Here is a 19,972-nt window from a genome sequence, read left to right as displayed (position 1 = left end):
TGTAACTGAAAGAGTGTTAATTCTAAAGTAAATTTGAAGGGATTATAAATCAGATCTTCCCTAACATACTACTACTGCAATATTTGTGGATGATAGTTACATCAGGTCACTGAATAGAAAACATTATACAATAAGTTCTCTACTTTTCTCTTTCGTGGATGAATACTTCAAGATAAATACTATTTAGCTTAAATGTCTTTATGTATTAAAAAAAGTCTAACCATGCCACGTCGATTAAGAACAAGGCCTGGCTGGGATGTAGGTGTACGAGGAGTTTGTTCTTCACCAACTGGCTGCAGTCCCAGAGCTGCGGGACCCAGAATTGGTGTATCTTCTGCTTCAAACATCTCATCCTCTGGTTCCTGTTTGATGCCTTCATAACCCAAACCACCATTTTTGAAAGAAAGTAGGGCAGCAGCAGACTCATCTGTTGTAGGACGTAAGACATCTTTAGTGAAAATTTTTATTACAACACGAAGCAAGAAAACATTAAGTTAAAAATTTCAGCTTCCTTTTGCTAAGATAAACAGTTAGAAAAATGACTTTTGATTTGCAAATGTACTACCAGTCTTCCTCTAAAAGCCTACAACAGCGTTAATATCATTCAACCAGCACAGAACAATAACTTCACTTCCAAGGTGATTGATTAAATGAATCTTGCTGTTTATGTTGTAATCTAACACATGTAACGAATGGTCACTGATATTTTTAAGTCATTCACAGCAGTTAAATATGCACCAGAGTTATTTGTTTTGGCTTCAAACGAGACTAACGAAACGCGAAAGAGTTGTCAATTAGCAATTAGGCCTACTACCTCTCATAATATTGAAACTATAAGAACATAAATAAAACAAAATTTAGATAAAAAGTGAGCCTCAATCTTATTTATATTATGCAATGTACACCACATTATTTAAGTCCTGTAGTTCCCTAACACTATGAAATTACACATATACTACAGTGTGACACTGGATTCCCCTGAAGTCTTGGTTGTAACGACAGAATCTAGGTTAGGCTGAAAAGTGATACTTAGGTTGAGATTTGGTGAAGATAGAACTGAAAATAAGATTTCCTATTATTTACCTTATAAATTGACATAACACCAATGCTACACCAACACAGCATATAAGGCAGCTTGTTAGTGGTTCAACTCATAACAATTAAATGGTCACTCGATCACATTATAAAATGCATATTTGGTTTTGTTGCCCGTAAATGCATTCCCTAGTTAATCTGTTCCTCTAACATACTTTCACCAAGGGCAAATGATGATAGAAGAAGATAAATTCTAATCTTTAACATATGTGCTGTTCTATGATACACGATATCAACAAACACGTAAGACACGAATTTACAACTCTCAAAATTACACATAAATATCATTCGAGTCGTGGGACGAAACAATTTTACACTTTTACAGAGGTATTGTGGAAAGGTGCGACGAATGTATTACACACTGGCGACGCACAGTTTCAATAAATATCTTCTGAACATCTTTTTAATGTTGAAAGGAATACATACCCTTTTACATCAGCAACGTAGTTATTCAGTTTTCATACAAATCTTTGTCGTAACTACTGCAAAACTGTCAAAACTCCAAGGTTTGCAGTAATTTGTTCTAAATTACTTCACAATAACACGACCTTTTAAAAAATTCAGCAGGCGTGTTATAAACACTGAAAATTTCGAAACTAAGAAGAAAATGTAATATTTACGCCTGCTAAGATACTTAATACATGAATTCGGACAATAATGGCATAATTAAACCATCGGACCTGATATGTAATAGTTTTATATTACATATTAACTTTCAAATTTTCAAAATTTCATAATCTGCTGCGCAAAGCTTGCTCCACAAATTCAAATCTAAACCTCACGAGTGTATTATGGGGTTATCGTATACCACTAAATGCACAAGAAACACAGCAACAATTTCCAATCAAAAGGAAAAACAGTAACACACACGTCATTAAGGATGCACCATAGCAATTTCCTTCAAATTAAACTTACTTTCAAGTTGGTCCGCCATATTGACGTAGTATTTGGAATTTCGTCTGCGGTACTGCCAATCGCCCGAATGTTAACACTCAATTAAAAATTCTAAACATTGACGCTTCGTCTCACCCAAGATGTAATTTCTGTGCCATAATGTAGTTAGTTATAAATAAACAGCATAGGTAAAACATAAAAATAGTTTCATTTGTTTACGAAACTTTCGGCTACGTCCCCGCTCATCAGCTGCAACCACTTACAAGTTATCTTACCCTGTATGACTTTCGCGAGGCGCATTCCGGTACCAACAAATGAAAATTGAAGGCGCCAACTCTAACTTGATTCTCTTTTGAGCAGTGAACATTCATACCATTCCGTTCGTAAATGGAGCGTCAAATTCAATCGGGAGCTAAATGAGTTTTCCTTAATTCAAACATTGTACTTTTTCCTAAGTAGCACAAATATTAGAATTCCTTATTTCACCGTGTCTGTCCCAGATTATTGGGTGATTTGAAGACTTTTGTTAACTCATTGCCTAAACATCTTAGTATCTCGTGACGTAATTGATTAGTAGATAACGCTGGTTATGGATTATGCAGCTTCTTGCAGCGTTACTGTTCAGGTAATCTGCTGTTTCGTCATTTTCTTGAGTTACACAGGTGCCGAAAATTTCAGTCACTGCGTGGAACGGTATAGTCTGCTTACTGGAAACGACGACAGAAGTTTTAAGTTAATCCCTGCAAATCTCGGCACCGACCTGATCTTAGAATGCCACTATTGGTAAGTCATATTTCATCAGACATTTGGAATATCGAGTTAAAATTATTGCATATAATTTGCTTCAAGTAGGTACTCAAGGGTTCCTTTCGTTCTGCAGCAATGTGGATGATGACGATTTACCTAAGGTATGGTACTACCAGAATATTTCCATGGCGGAAAATGTTTCAGAAGTTATTCCTGATACAAAGAATAACGAATCATTGAACAGAATAATAATTACTAATGACCATTCTTTGGTTATCAAAAACGTCACCAGGGAGAGTACTGGACTCTATTATTGCCATAGTGCGGATGGCCAGGACTCATCAAAATATAATTATTTCATTGACAGTACGTTCATTATTTCAGTTTGTGGTTCACGCCTTTCTTTCACAATATGCTCATAATTTTAGTTTCAGTTAGTGAGTCCGAATAGTTATTTATATTTTGTCACCATTGCCTTCATTTTGGACTTTTTACCGTTATGTAGTAATGGTTGACTATTATTCGTTCTATTCACAACATACTATTTAACGTCAGCCGTATACTATGTCAGATGTTAATGTAATGGATTATCAAACGGATTTTTAGGCAGTACCTGCCTCATTTTAGTACAGCTATTATAGCAGTATTCATCTTTTACATTTATTGTCCATCAAAAGTGCTTATGAGATTGTTGAGACACGGAAAATTTGTATTACTTAATGTTTCAAGCAGATCATCTGCTCCCAGTTAATTCCTAGTTTATACGAAGACCTTTTTACCTCATGTTTGCTTATGTTTGAAATACGTAGCCAATGGTAAGTAAACAGTGCAAATATTTTTGAATAGGTTTAGGTTCTTGCCTTACAGAAATTCTATGTCATCAATCAGAGGACTGTTGACTACTCTTGCTTGCTTAGTGAATGAAAGAGCCCATGCACTCACACTCAGCTAATAATGACGAGAGGCTGAAACATTGTTGCGTAAGTGGCCCCTTAGTATGATGTTTCTTGTGCCATTCTTCCAGAATTCCACACCAGTAGTACTAAGATTTACACTATTCATAAGGTTCCAGAGGAGAATGGTTGCATTTAGCGACTCAACAATATTGGATTTATCAGACAAAGACACAAGGCGCATAGCTCATTCCGTATGAGGAACTAAATCAACTGTTGCCTTTTTCGATTGCCGTTTGGGGAGAATGATTACTTACATGCTGCTGTTAGCCTAATGTCGGACCTGATGCGCTAGGGCTAAAGCGCGTGCCCGGAAGCCCTAAGGTCACGCGACAGAATCCGGTCGGCATTTCTCAATGATGTGTAGGTTTGCCAGGAACTGCACGTGATTCGGATTCCACATTAAACGGCAGGTCCCCTTTCCCCGATAGGATTGATGGGGTAAGTTAGGGACACACAAGTTAGCCGTAGTAACCAATTCAAAGACTGTTACCAGCCAAATTTTTTTTTTCTTATAATATTTTTGTCTGCAGGAAATCTACAAAACCCAGAGACAGGCTAATAAACATTCGTTGATTTCGCTCAAATACTGGTTCTTGAAACTGTGAAACCTGGTTTCTACAGTAATGCGACTGCCAAATGAGGTTGCAACACTACACTGGACTTGCGGTATATTTTGGAAGGCGACAGGCAACTATGAGTTACCAACCTGACAGCAATCAGTTTAACTAGCAAACCTTCCACTTGACCACCTGCCCCATAAGGCTGCTAGACTGATTTTGCCCTTTGACTGTGTTTGTTGTCTTTAGTCTGCATTAGAGATTATCACATTTCTCAGAATCTAAATGAACTTGAATGCTCTCGTAGTTTTAATTAAATGGTGGCCCTGTCACTGTTTTAGTCAATTGTTGATGGGTTATTGATATAACAACAAGGGATTGATCTTTTATGAAAGTTATGGCACAAGTTTTTTAATGAAAGAGAGGAAAAAATATTTGTTAGGCATAAAAACAAAATAAAACATGAACTGATGGTAGCATAAATATGCAACAAACAGTTAACACTCTCCTGGTCGCCAAAGACAAAGGTTTGTCTGATTGAACTATTTACTCTGGCTCATAATATGGACAACTCAATCAGAAATTATCTAAAACTGAATATACTTTCATGGATCTATTCTACAAAGAAGTTATACTATGTTAGTGCAGCAGAGAACAAGTAGCGAGACTGTGATTCTGTTTGCCTTAACATGCTGGAACAGCAATACTGTACCCCTTTCTCGATGTGTAGCACTGTCTCAGGTGCCGGCCATGGTTCAAGCGTCTGCAGAGCAGCGACGTGTTAGACAGATCGCAATTACTCTCTAATGGAACCCTGAAATGTCGGCAGATTCGAGTGTGTGACACGCTCGTTCACCAGATGGCTCAATTTGACTCACTTATACGCCAGTGCGCACAAGGAGATCAAATGTCAAGGCAGCAGACCTGTCATGAATAAGACTGCCCTCGGCACAGAGAGTTTTCCTATATGACTGTGGTCTAAACTGTCGGTACAGCTAACTCCTCACCACAGGCGTCCCAGTCAAGGTTAGTGCTAGTGCAAGTCACGTTCAGGACAAGTGTTTCAAGTGCAACCCACTCATAACAGTCAAGACCAGAATCCTCTCCATACCACAGTCTGAGTCAGAAGGCCCGCTACAGACCAGAGTCTGTATCGGAAGTTTCTCCTCTCCTCACTTTCCATCGAACCTCAGTAAACTCCCCAAAGGCACTTCCACAACTGCCCCCACAGGAACTTCGTGCCAGTCACAAGACTCCACGAACTCTACGTTTCCCCTCTGACTCGTCTGCTCTACTCACTGGTCAGTCCTAATCAAAGTTAACAATATTTTTGTCTTTTCAGGAGAAGCAGCCAAACCCTAAATCGCAAATTCCCGCGCAGAGAGGAGGAGAGGTTGTGCACCCGACTTGTTTTTTTTTTTCCCATGGCCACTTTAGGCATCATGTTTGGAGTTTCCATATGGCTCTAAAGTGTACAACACATTTATCATGGAGATCGTTATCTGGATAGTTCAAATGCTACCGTGTGTCTGACCAGGGGCCTGGCTAAACTAAGAGAAGTGGTTTTGTGTCCCAACACAGATCATTTCAGAGCCGTTATAAATGCTGCAGTCCTTCTAAAATTGTTTTGTAGGCATGGGGTTTCCCAAAAAATTCTGCAGGCTGAGGAACAACACCACCTGACTGCTCCCTCGATAACGCCCTGTCTACGGTGAGCATGGAAAATCATAAATTTTTTTTTTATGGTCGCCATCCCTGTTCACAAAGGGCATTTACCACCCTGTCGTAAAGCACTGACCAGGTGATTTAGATTGTCTTGCGCCCCTGTCCCTGCTGTGGAAAGCGGCACCTAACAGGTAGGCCGTTTTTTCGCCTCTTTGACCTAACTCATTGTCTGCACGCTGGTGCAAGAAATTCCTGGGCCCAGCATTTGGTACTCAGTAACTGCTTCCAAATGTTCGTTTTCAAATGTTCCTTTTTCTAATAGCTGCACGTGGCTTTCAAGCCAGCCACAAACATCCTCTGTAGGATTACTGTTAAATGACCAAACTGCATGCTCGATTTCAACTTTAGAAAATTACTGTCCAAAGGAGAGCCACAAAAAGATTCCACATTCTTCAACAATGTACACGCGTTCACCAATGCCTGCTCATGCAGATAACTTCCTGTAGTCTCACAAAACCAATGTGTTGGGTGTAAGATCAACGTTAAATTGTACCATTGAATATGGAGAATAGTGAGAGAATCACTTGTCCTCTTTCACTGCCCCCCCCTCCCCCCCCACCATAGTTGATTTCCACATGTGTAGTGTTTAACTTCAAGATATAGAGTGCAATGGAACAGAGGAAATCAACATATAGTACTTAGATATCACAATGATGACTTGAGTATTGGGGGCTACTTTCCCAACCAAGACCACACTTAAAAACATCACAATTTGACACCACTCATCTCAGGGGTCACTCACTCACAAAATGCTGCGTGCCTGCAAGACGTATAGGTGAACATTGCCGAGTGTAGTATAATTGATGCGAGCCCAAGGGTTGTTGCTACACCACAGCCTTTATGTAGACAATAAGAGGTTTAAAGACTCTGGAAAGGTATTTTTTACTTATACAATTTTTGTGATCAGAGACAACTAATGTAGCTTATCATATTACAATTACATAGATTTTGCACCCTTCTGTGCCTCAGTGGTTTAACCGTCTCAGTCATACACAATATTTTAGTCATTCTTGACATAGAAGGGCTGTTCAAAAAGAAATGAGCCGGAGGAATAATTATGCAAACCAGTACCTATACGTCAGATTTAGACCCTGACTGTTGAGAGACTTGTCCCACTGTGAATGGTGGTGAATGGTTGTCTCATAAAATTCCTGGGGCTGCGATGTTAACCAGTTCCACACATACAGCTGGACGTCGTCGCCCGAGGTGAATCGTTTGCCATTCAGAGCATTTTTAAGGGGACAAAAAATGGCGTAATCACAGGGAGAGGGGTCCAGACTGTATGAAGTGTGGCCGAGAACTTTCCATTTGAATTTCTGCAGGAGTGCTGCGAGTGCATTGGCTATAAGAGGCTTTGCATTGTCGTGGAGAAGATGACCCCACAGATGAGATTGCCTGGTTGTTTTGATTTGATCGGTTGATAAAGCGTGGTCAAGGTTTTCGATTAATGCTGGCATTCACAGTTGTCCTGTGCTGCAGTAAGTGAATCAGAAGGAGGCCATCTTGGTCAAAGAAGAACGTCAGCATAACCTTGTTGGAAGATTAACATTAATGAAGTAAAAGATCCACGCAGTGGACACCAAGTGAAAAGCTACTCCTTATGTTACATATCTAGACTGCAATAATAAAATGGAAAGGAACTGTTAATTAGTGTAATTGACATTCGATTTATTCAGCTTAAGCATGAAAAGACAACAAAATTATTAAACAAACATCACACAAACATTTTTATTTAACAAACGCCTTACTAACATGGGATCTACAGTGGACAACGTGATCTGCGGGGGATCAATACACGACCCTAACCAGAACACTAATCACTTCATACACATGAATCCAGGTTATGGCACCAAATTACGCCACCACCAAGCATATATATTCTACCATAAAAAATGGTTCAAAACAACAGGGTGCTGAGAAATATATATTATAGCCTTATGTTGCAGCAGCGAATACTTTACACTCCTGCTGGTCAAGGCAGCACACCACAATGCATTCGGCAACTGAAGTCATGGATGGTGGCAATCTGTTTTTGTATCCCACCTGGAAGGCGGCGCGTGGGTAGGAGCAGGAAAAGGTAATACATGTCGGTGCTGCAAATACAGTTAAAGTACCTTTACTATTGTATAAACATACGCAAACATATTACATAACTTTGCAGTGAGGAGCGAAGTGTCCCAGCCGTCTGCTCTTGATCACAATGGCAAAATCAGGAGCGGAGTTCGTAGATCTCTCCCGCTCTGGCTAGAGTGTGCTGTCGTCGGTGTCTGTCGTAGTGCCAACTTTAGAATTTGCATTTACGCAATGGCATCGTTGCTATGGATACAACGTCCCTCCTCCCTGAAACGACGCACCGTCGTTGAGTATGGCTTCCGATGGTGGAGGGACCCAGGGGCGGCCCAGCTGACGGGGTGGACAGCGGAACTGCCGGGCGCGCTGTCCACCCGCGACTCCAAATTGCTCGCGAGAGGGCGAGGAAAACGCCCCGTCGAAAACGTGCCCATGCCACACACCGCCACTGGGTATGGTCGGATGAGGAGGCGGACCAACGACCTCCACGGGCGACGGCGGCGGCGGCGTGACGGCAGAATCAGTGTCCATCCATGTGTTCTGGCACCGCAGAGGAACATGGCGGCTGCGAGAGGCGCCCATCCGGTGCATGTGACCCGACCCGCAGCGACGGCGACGGCAAGGCGTGCCCGCGGAGGCGCGAGCGGCGGAGGCGCCATCGGCCGAGTCGTGGGCTGAGGCGGCGGAAGCCGCGAAGCCTCCAATTCTGCCGAAAACAACCAGTGGCAGAAAACCGAGGACAGCACAAACGAATCTAGTTCCGGTGTCACTTGACAGTGCCAGTGGGACTAGAAATGACAAATAAGGTACGGCCAAGCTGACGAAGAATGCGCCCCTGCTCCGAGTGCTGCCTGCCAGAGAAAACGCGATATAACACCAAATCATGCGGTGCCAAGCGAGAGTGAGGCGAAGCAGCGGGAGCGCACGGCGGCAGGTGCAATAGCTGCAGGAGCGACCGATGGGCGCGGCCATGTAACAATTCCGCTGGGGAATGGGTCCCACGCGGCTGAGTGCGATAGGAAGCAAGGAAAGTCCAGAGCGCGCGCTCGCGAGAGTGCGTTGTGAGTGAGCAAGTTGCTCATCTGCGACTTAAACGTGTGCACAAAGCGTTCGACTGGGGGTAGAATGGGGCTGAGGTCAGATGACGAATGCCATTAGCAACACAGAACAGTAACTTCAGGAAGGCCCTCAATGCAAAAAAAATAGACGTCAAAGCCTGAATAGTACTGGCAGTTGTAGTACAAGACGTAGGTACAAAAAAGGAAAATTGCTGTGCGCATCAATAACGATCAACCAGCAGGTGTCCCAGAAAGGATCCGCAAAATCAATATGAATGCGATGCCAAGGCGCAGTAGGAGTCAGCCACACACAAGTGCTGGCGGGGAGCAGATTGATGCTTCGCGCAGGAGCGACAATTAGCAAGCAAATTCTCAATTTTTAAGAATGCCGACCCAGGTGCAGTGACGACGCGCTAATTGCTTCGTCTGCACTATATCCCAATGACAAGTTTGCAGTAAACGGAGGATTTCCGACTGCAACGAATGAGGTACAACCTCACGAGACAGATCATTGTCAGTTCGTAAAAAGATAACACCGTGGTGTACAGACAAGTTGTGACGTTGCGCAAAGTAACGCCGTACAAGGGGATCTCGAATCTACATAGCAGTTGGAGACCATTGAGAACGAATATACTGCAAAATAATCTGCAAAGAAGCATTGGCAGCTGTCGCGGAAGCAATACGACGAAAACCCACCGGAAAACCATCAGCTAATTCCTTATCTTGCGAATCAATAAACATGCATGACACTTCGGGAGAATCAAACACTTCGTCAGGACCGATAGGTAGACGAGACAAAGCGTCAGCATTGCCTTGCTGGGCTGTAGGCCGAAACAAGATTTCGCAATTGTAGTTAGACAAAAACAAAGACCAATGTTGTAATTTTTGCGCAGTACGGGCCGCAACTGGCTTTGACGGGTGGAACAACGATGTCAAAGGCTTATAGTCGGTGGCCAAATAGAACTCAGGACCGTACAAAAAAAAAAAAAAAAAAAAAAAAAAATCACGGAACTTAGTTACTCCATAAACAATACCTAAAGCTTCTTTCTCGATCTGAGGAGAGTTTTGCTGGGCAGAATTGAGCAACTTAGATGCAAAAGCGATTGGGCCATCGACAGAATTAATGCGGTGCGAGACAACCGCTCCGATGCCGTGAGAAGACGCATCAACAGCCAAAACAACTGGTTTGGAAGGATCGAAAGGAATCAAACAGCGATCACTCAACAAAGCAGATTTGAGCTTATGGAAAGCAGCGTCACTTTCCGAAGACCAAGCAAAAGGAACATTCTGGCGCCAAAGCACAACCGAACGGAAGGCGACGAAACTTGAACAATCCAAGGTGGGTGTTGATCACAAAATAGTGCTGCGACTGTTCGTCAAGCGGTATCTGAAAGTATGCATCCCGCAAGTCAATCACGGAGAAGAATTTTCCCACACCAAGTTTATCAAAAACGTCTTCAGGACGCGGTAACGGAAATGTAGCTACTACTGTGTGGGGATTTACTGTAGACTTAAAGTCAGCACAAATACGGATACGGCCATTTGGTTTCGTCACACACACTATAGGCGAAGCCCATCGCAAAGCAGAAACAGGTTCAATTGCACCACTATCTTACAAATGCATAAGTTGAACAGCTACGACGGCGTCGTGCAGTGCGTGCGGTACTGGGTATGTGCGCGGAAAATAGGCATGGCATTGTCTTTAACTACAACACGCACTGCAAAGTCTGTGGCACAGCCAAGTCCATCATCAGAAAGTTCAGCAAAATCATCACATAGTGCAGCAACACTGTCTGCATGGTCACTAGCATTGATGCAAAGTACATTGTCCTGAACTGCGAGGCCAAAAAGTTCAAATGCGTCCATGCCAAAAATGTTCGTAGCATCACTAGAGCGGAGCACATGGGAAGACATTGAACGTTTCATTGCACCATAAGTGGCTTGCAAACTACACATGCCGAGCACTGAGATTTCCTGTCCAGTAAATGCAGTGAGTGCGGAATGTGAACGACGAAGCAGGGGCGAACCAAGCAAGTCATACGTTGATTTGTTCAGTAAAGAAACTGACGTACCAGTGCGCAGCTGCATGTGAAGAGAACATCCACAAATGTTGTTTCTTCTACCTCCATGACCTTTGCAAATCACTTTCATTAAGTTAACATAAACGCATGACAAACTATGTACATTAGATTAGTGGTAAAAAAAATAGTTTCACAAGAAAATATACTGGAATACATGCATGTCTGAAACATGAATCACCCTGTGTCTCCCTCCATATGTTACATTTACAAAGACACACAGATAGAACATAAGCTAAACTCACACAAACGTTCTGTAGACTGGCTGAAGCATTGAGGTGCAGTAAGGTCACACCAGAGTGAGGGTTGCTCTTCACTCATCACCTGATGTAGGAGCTGCAGTAGGTGGTTCTGGTCCCCAATCTGGTCCATGGCAGTATCACTGAGGTAGCTAGGCTGTTGGCATCATCTCAATCTAGCAGCAGTTGACACATTGGCGGGTGTGATGAACATCTAGATCTACATCCCTTCTCCGCAAGCCACCTGACGGTGTGTGGCGGAGGGTACCCTGAGTACCTCTATCGGTTCTCCCTTCTGTCAAACAGGGGGAAGCAAATTATCATTTGTGGGGATTTCAATGTTGATTCCCTGAAAAAGTGTAATAGGAAGAATGAGCTTGTAGTATTACTCAGTTCTTTCAATTTGAGCTCCGTCATTGATTTTCCTACTCGGATAACAAAGAAAGGCAGGATATTGATAGATAACTTTTTTATAGACCAAGATAAGTTTAAGGTCATAAATGCTTATGTTGTTGAGAATGGTCTTTCAGACCATGGTGCACAGCTAGTTACAGTACATGACATAGCTCCATGCAGTATATCAAATCAGAATTTCAAAGCAGTGCGTTCAATTAAAATATAAATATTACAAACTTTAGGGAAAGCCTACAGCAGCTAGACTGGGATTAAGTGTATAAGGAACCCGATGCAAACTTGAAATATAACTTATTTCACGATACATTTTGAAGGGTATTTGAAAATTGTTTTCCCAAGAATATAGTTAAACATAATACCAAGAAAACATATAAAAAACCTTGGCTAACTAAATGAATAAGAATATCTTGCAACCGTAAGAGAGAAGTGTATCTAACAGCAAGAGGGAGTACTGACCCAGAAATTGTTCAATATTATAAAAACTATTGTGCGGTACTAAGAAAAGTTATTAAAAAGTCCAGAAACATGTGTATCGTGTCTGAGATCAGTAACTCTGATAATATAATTAAAGCAATTTGGAATATTATTGAAAGGGAAACGGGGCAACCAAGAGCACAGAAAGACTTTAGTGCCATGAAACTGAATGACAAGTGTACTAACAAACAATCAGAAATTGAAAATATTTTCAATAATCATTTTTTAAATGTTGTGGAGAAAATAGGATCTAGATCTTCACTAGAAGAGGCAAGGCTACTAATAGAAGAGGCCATACCTGTGCAGTTTGAAACAACTGTATTTCCACCAACCTCTCCCTCTTAAATCAGTAAAATAATAAACTCGCTGAAAAGTAAAAGCTCTTACGGAATTGATGGCATTTCCAGCAAGGTACTTAAAGCTTGTTCCCCACAGATAAGTAGGATTCTCAGCCACGTATGTAATAGCTCTTTGGAGCAGGGTGTTTTCCCCGATAGACTGAAATATGTCATTGTAAAACCATAGCATAAAAAGGGGGATATGTCAGATGTCAACAACTACTGCCCAATCTCTCTTCTGACAGCTCTATCAAAGAGTAGCCCCCCATATTTGTAAAAATAAAGTACAAACAAAATGTCAGTTTTCAAAAAGGCTTTTCAACAGAAAATGCTATATACGCTTTCACTGATCAAATATTAAACGCTCTGAATAACTGGACATCACCCATTGGTATTTTTTGTGATCTCTCAAAGGCCTTTGATTGTGTAAATCATGGAATTCTTTTAGGTAAGCTAAATCATCATGGTTTGAGGAAGAATGCAGAAAGTTGAAATAAGTGGTTCATGTAATGTTAAAACAACAGCCGATTCCTCAAACTGGGGGGCTATCAGGTACGGGGTCCCACAGGGTTCAGTCTTAGGTCCTTTACTGTTCTTGATATACATTATTGACTTATCATTCCACATTGATAAAGATGCAAAGTTAGTTCTTTTTGCTGATGATACAAGTATAGTAATAACATCCAAAAACCAAGAACTAAGTGATGTAATTGTAAATTATGTTTTTCACAAAATTATTAAGTGGTTCTCAGCAAATGGACTCTCTTTAAATTTTGATAAAACACAGTATATACAGTTCCGTACAGTAAATGGCACAACTCCAGTAGTAAATATAGACTTTGCGCAGAAGTCTGTAGCTAAGGTAGAATTTTCAAAATTTTTAGGTGTGTCCATTGATGAGAGGTTAAACTAGAAGCAGCACATTGATGGTCTGCTGAAACGTCTGAGTTCAGCTACATATGCTATTAGGGTTATTGCAAATTTTAGTGATAAGAATCTCACTAAATTAGCTTACTGTGCCTACTTTCATTCACTGCTTTCGTATGGCATCATATTCTGGGGTAATTCATCATTGAGTAGAAAAGTATTCATTGTTCAAAAACGTGTAATCAGAATACTTGCTGGTGCCCACCCACGACCATCCTGCAGACATCTATTTAAGGATCTAGGGATCCTCACAGTAACCTCACTTACGAAATTTGTTGTTAATAATCCGACCCAGTTCAAAAGTAATAGCAGTGTGCATAGCCATAACACCAGGAGAAAGAATGATCTTCACTATGCAGGGTTAAATCTGACTGTGGCACAGAAAGGGGCAAATTATGCTGCCACAAAAGTCTTTGCTCACCTGCCAAACAGCATCAAAAGCCTGACAGATAGCCAACTAACATTTAAAAATAAATTAAAAGAATTTCTAGATGACAACTCCTTCTACTCATTGGCTGAATTTTTAGATATAAATTAAGGGAGGGGAAAAAACCAACTTAAACATTAGTGTCATGCAATATTTTGTGTAATGTAAATCTTGTACAGACATCTTTTATTAACCTGACACGTTCCACATCATTACGAAGTGTCATATTCATGATCTATGGAACAAGTATTAATCTAATCTAATCTAATCATGACATCTCGTGGGAGAGAATGAAACACCAGTGAGGCTGCACAGCGTCAAACAACGCAGGTGACATCTCAGCTGCTGCCTTGTCTCTCAATCCAGTAGCTGAAAGAGTGCAGGCTCCCTTTGGATTAGGTGGTGAGATAGCATTGCATTTCGTGTGAAACCTGCCTCCTAGGGAGGATTTCCTCTTTCCCAATGTGCCAGTGGGCAAATTGTGATGTCTCCAATGTCGCCGGTGCCCGTCTGCATCTTTGTACACAACTGCAAGAGCTACTCGTCCAGATCGTGGCTACCTAGTTGTGCCCACCATTTGTGGAGGCGGTATGTCCGCCTGGGGAATCCCTCTGAGTCTGGTTGTGGCGCTGACTCATCTGCATGTCGTTCGAAGGCGTGTCATGACATCAGCGATGAGCCCCCAGTCTGGCGGTCCCATTCATAACCACTCAGTGGATGGTTACTGTTGACTGCCATTTACTTGGTACCCGGACTGTCTACCAGGCTGTCAAGGAAGTGACGTGGCATCAATGATGGGCCACCCTTGCCCAGAGGGCTGGCTCCATTCACAGCCACCCAGGCCCGTCTTGTTTACGGCAGCTGCGGCATTGGCATAGCTACCCCTCCTCTTTCACTTTTGCTGGGTTGTGAAAGTGGTAAACAGATCACCAGGTGTCCTGACACTCGTTCAGTGTTGGCAGGTCTCTAGACCACATTATTGCGGACATTCTCCTTGGGACTGCCATGTGTCATTGTCGCCGGTCGCAGGTTGTTGACTTGTGACACCCCACTGGATGCGTAAATTGTGGGTTTTACAGCTCCCCAAACCAGCACAGCCCTTGCAGTACATTACAGTGCCAATATTTTACAAAGTTCTATATACATAGTTTGTTATGAACAAAATAACAACCCAAAAACAAGACTTTTGAACTAATACATTGAGTGTGTATGTATAATTACTTATGTGACTGGAATAACAAAAGATAAAAATAAGAAGTAAGTATCATCATATAGACTAAACATGACATCCTCAACATTTATATTGTCTTAAATTGCATTACCCTTATGGTAAGTCAGCAGTGCATCCACTCTTCACCCAAAATACTCTTTCCACAGAATACCTAGTACTAACTTATTCTTTTTACCCAACACCTGTGAAATTTATCTTTAAGCCCTCTCTACTCTTAGATGATGAATAATCTACATATAATACTTCTGTTGTTGGTATTTCGAACAGCGTTGTCGCCCAGTGCCGAAGTGGTCTGCATAGACGCCCTGTCCATGACACCTGCTCCTGCATGTGCACATATGAAAACTTACAAATGTCATTAGTTCCTGCTTACTTGTTGATCTACAAGTTACAAAAACCTCTCCAACTTGCTCTTGTTGGATCACGCTGTAATAAAACACAGGAAGGAAAATTAGTTCTTCGATGTAGGTCAGCCCTCAACCTCACCAGTGGATCGCTTCGTACTGCTGCCCTCCTTTTCCTGAATCTGAGGTGTGCCACACCACCGTGTCTATTACACTGTACGAGCTCATCCCTCGTAGTGTGCTTTGCCTATGTGGACCTCTAGGCGCCACCAAACCGCAAAGACCTCGAGTGAGGCAAGACTGAAAATGGCCCAGAATCCCTGAAGATTTAGCATCTCCACGGATCAAATGTGTGGGCAGCTAATGTCACTCATATTACACTCGAAAATCGATACAAAGATGCACAGTGGCATGGTCGCAATCTTGCCATTACTAAACAGCAAAAAGCGACGTACACTCGCTTCTTGGGCTGTGCATAAGAGATCAGGGAAAATGGACAGAAATACTATCACAGACCATAGTGATATTATAGAAGACACCACTACGAGAACTATACAGCTGAATTTGATGTTCAGAATGCTGTCGTTTCTTGACTAACATTCTTATACTCCTTGGAGCTTGATAATGGACAACAATAGTGCGGTCCAAAGACGTAACGGCCATTCATCACAAAGATAAATGAAGGTTAGACCCTGAGTTCAGTCACCGTTCAGAACTTACCATGCCACAGAAGAGGTGTCAGTTAACACAAGAGCAGTCACTTATAACGAATTTCTATTCAATCATGGCTTTAATTTTCAAGCAGGCAGTGAATGCATTGATACGATGATGTTGCCTATCGCGGTCATTGTTTCTGTTCCTGTCTCTTGCGTTTTTTACTTCGTTGACGATGTCTAATTCGCTTAGGGTGCTGTTGAATGATCCAATGGAATCGTTGCACCTTCCGATAAGGAGCTGTTGGTAGCGTAGAGACAATGTGACATAACAGTACCTCATGATTTCCTTGGTACTGTACGGATGGTTCAAAAACCGATTCATCTTAATCAGCGTTTCGCAGAATCCTGACGCTTCTAGGTCTTCGCCCAGCATAATCTGCTGCTCGATTCTTCCTTGCGTCCAACATGTTTTCAGGGACGCGTCTCTGAACTCTTTACATGAGCGACAGCTCTCAGCAACACTGCACGTATGTTCCGCACTCTATCTCTCTAAACATCCCCAGATAAATTCCAGCTTGTATTTCAAGGGCAACGATTCCCCTAGCAACTTGTCGTACTGAGCTATCCAACATTTTGCATGTAATGTATTGCTGTTCTCTTTGTACACTCAGAAATTTTAAATGGCTAAGAAATGTTTGTGGTCAAGTGGTTCGACATTTACTGCAAACGATTTTTCCCTCGTTTCTGCAGTGCGCGTCTCCATGAGTCGATGTCCAAACAGTCCTTGTGCGCTTTTAAGGCCTCCTCCTGTGTCATAGGGTCCGCGGAGTAATGCCGGCCGCGGTGGCCGAGCGGTTCTAGGCGCTACAGTCTGGAACCGCGCGGCCGCTACGGTCGCAGGTTCGAATCCTGCAACGCGCATGGATGTGTGTGATGTCTTTAGGTTAGTTACGTTTAGGTAGTTCTAAGTTCTAGGGGACTGATGACCTCAGAAGTTAAGTCCCATAGTGCTCAGAGCCATTTGAACCAATCAACAAGTAACACAGAAATCACAACAACAAATGAATAAGAATATAAACAAATAACACACACAAAATATACAAATCATCAATGCATTTAGCACCAGTAATTCTTATGGTTACGCGAAACTGATTTACCTCAGTGCTCCAATTGCATATCAACATGGGAAAGCAGAAACCTTGTACGGGAAATCGCATCTGACGGTCACAGAAGGTGAAACCAATTCAGGATCCTCGGAGTGGGCACCAAATTGCAAGACTACATTGAGCTTGCAATATGTTTTCGAAGGCGACTGGTGACTATGAGTTACCGCCCCGACAGCAGTCACTTTAACTAGTACACGTTCCATTTGACTACCCGCCCCGTATGGCTGCTAAATTGATTTTGTCCTTTGACTATGTTTGTTGTCTTTAACCTGCGTTAGAGATTATTACGTTTATCAGAATCTAAATGAACTTGAATGCTGAAATAGTATTCATTAAATGGTGGCTCTGTCATTGTTTTAGTCATTTTTGATGGATGATTGATATACCAACAAGGGTTTGATGTTTTATAGAAGTTAAGGCACAAGTTTATTGATTAAAAATAGGAAAAAATAATTGTTAAGCATAAAAACAAAATAAAACATAAACTGATGGCAACACAAATATGCATCAAACAGTTAACACTCCCCTGGGTGGGAAAGACAAAGGTTTGTCTGATTGGACTATCTAATCTGAATCAAAGTACGTATAACGCAATCTGAAATCATGTAACACTGAATAGACTCAGATCCATTTATTCTACACAGAAGTTATACTACGTTGGTGCAGCTGAGAACAAGTGGTGAGATTGTGATCCTCATTACCCTAATAAACCAGAGTGACAATACAGTAGCCGTTTTCGTGATGTGTAGCGCTGTCTCAGGTGATGCTCGTGGTTCAAGCATTTGCAGAGCAGCGATGTGCGACGCCAGTAATTCCCAGGCACTAAATAGGCAAATTCGCAGATGGTGATCTATAAGACGGATCACAATTACTCTCAAATGGAGCCCTCAAATCTCGGTAGATCCGAGTGTGCTACACTCCCTTTCGCCGGTCATATCATGGAAAAATTTCATTCACTTATACGGCACTGCGTACAAGGAGATCAAACGTCAAGGTGGCAGACCAGTCACAAATAAGATTATTCTTAGCACCGGGAGTTTTCCTATATGACTGAGGTCTAACCTGTCAGTACAGCTAAGTCCTCACCACAGGCTTCCCATTCAAGATCAGTGCTAGTGCGAAGTCACACTCAGGCCAAATATTTCAATTGCAACCCACTCATAACAAATTCAAGATCTGAATCCTCTCCAGACAAGAGTCTGAATCAGAAGACCAAGTTTCACTTCTCCTCACATTCCATGAAACTTCGGTAAACTCTCGAAAAGCACTTCCGCAACTGTCCAGGCAAGGGTTTTCTGCCAATCACAAGACTCCACGAGCTCCATGTCTCCCCTCTGACTCATCTGTTCGACTCATTGGACAGTCCTAATCAAAGTTAACAATATGATTCTGTTTTCTATAGCAGCCAATCCCTGACTCACAATTCGCACACAGAGAGAAGGAGACATTGTTATCCCGACTTTTTTTTTTTTTTTTTTTTTCCAGGGCCACTTCAGGCAGCGTGTTTAGAGATTACGTATAGTTTTAAAGGGAACAACACATTTAGCATGGACGGCTCGAAGGTTACCGCGTGCCCGTCCAGGGGCCCCGGCTGAACCAAGAGAAGTGCTTGGTAGATGAGTTGGCCAGCCGAGGTGGCCGAGCGGTTCTAGGCGCTACAGTCTGGAACCGCCCGATCGCTACGGTCGCAGGTTCGAATGCTGCCTCGGACATGGATGTGTGTGATGTCCTTAGGTTAGTTAGGTTTAAGTAGTTCTAAGTTCTAGGGGACTGATGATCTCAGACGTTAAGTCCCATAGTGCTCAGAGCCATCTGACTTTTGAATAGATGAGTTCAGAGCCGTTATAAATGTTGCATTTCTTCTAAAATTATTTTGAAAGGCTGAGGCTTTCCAAAAAACTCTGCAGGCTGAGGGACGACACCACCTGACGGCTCCCTTGGTAACATCCAGTCCACTGTGAGCACGGAAAATTGCGCATTTTTTGTGGCCGCCATCCCTGTTCACAAAGGGCGTTTATTACACTGTCATAGCGCTTTGGCTGAGCGACCTACATTTCTGTCGCACCCCTACCCCTACTGTGGCTAGAACTGCGTAACAGGTAGGTCCAGGTAGGCCGTTTCTTCACCTCTTCAACCAAACGCATTGTCTGCACACCGATGCAAGAAATTCTCGGGCCCAGCATTCTGTCCTCATTAAGTGCTTCGAGATGTTTCTTTCCCTAATAGCTGCATGTGGCTTTCGAGCCCCAAACGTCCACTGCAAGATTTACTGTTAAATCACCAAACTGCTAACTTGTTCCCAACTCCAGAAAAATACTTTTCGAAGGAGAGCCACCATAAAGACCCCACATACATTAACAACATATACGCTCCGACCAATGCCCTGCTCATGCTAATAACCTTCTGTCGTCTCACAAAAACGATGTCTCCGGTGTAAAATCAACATTAAATTGTACCCTTGAGTATGGGGATTAGTGAGAAAGTGACTCGTCCTCTCTCAAGGTTTTTTCTATAATTCTGTTACACTGTTCAGTTGATGTGGCTATTCACACTGCCCTTCTTTGTATTGCTCGATT

General features: G+C 42.3%; 2 protein-coding genes across 6 annotated transcripts in view; one reads left to right on the top strand and one right to left on the bottom strand.

Moving 5' to 3' along the window:
• Positions 1-2,525, bottom strand: part of LOC126356265 (protein lin-9 homolog) — a 132,796-nt gene extending 130,271 nt beyond the window's left edge. Inside the window, exons 1-2 of one of the 4 annotated variants that reach the window (XM_050007107.1) lie at positions 2,265-2,525; positions 222-427 (exon numbers count right to left, since the gene is read on the bottom strand). In XM_050007107.1, coding sequence (XP_049863064.1) covers positions 222-427; positions 2,265-2,289 — 231 coding nt within the window. In that variant the 5' untranslated portion in view covers positions 2,290-2,525. Of the gene's footprint in view, positions 1-221; positions 428-1,521; positions 1,621-1,963 lie in introns of those variants that run through there. The other 3 variants (XM_050007108.1, XM_050007109.1, XM_050007110.1) reach the window with 3 other exon arrangements.
• A 32-nt stretch (positions 2,526-2,557) lies between these two features.
• Positions 2,558-19,972, top strand: part of LOC126356264 (uncharacterized) — a 241,031-nt gene continuing 223,616 nt past the window's right edge. Inside the window, exon 1 of one of the 2 annotated variants that reach the window (XM_050007105.1) lies at positions 2,558-2,772. The gene's annotated coding sequence lies outside the window, so the exon portion shown is untranslated. The remainder of the gene's footprint in view (positions 2,773-19,972) is intronic. The other variant, XM_050007106.1, reaches the window with a different exon arrangement.

The sequence above is a fragment of the Schistocerca gregaria genome, chromosome 3 (assembly GCF_023897955.1).
Source record: "Schistocerca gregaria isolate iqSchGreg1 chromosome 3, iqSchGreg1.2, whole genome shotgun sequence".
In the NCBI taxonomy this organism is placed as follows: Eukaryota; Metazoa; Arthropoda; class Insecta; order Orthoptera; family Acrididae; genus Schistocerca; species Schistocerca gregaria.
This window is presented reverse-complemented; position numbering and strand designations above follow the sequence as displayed.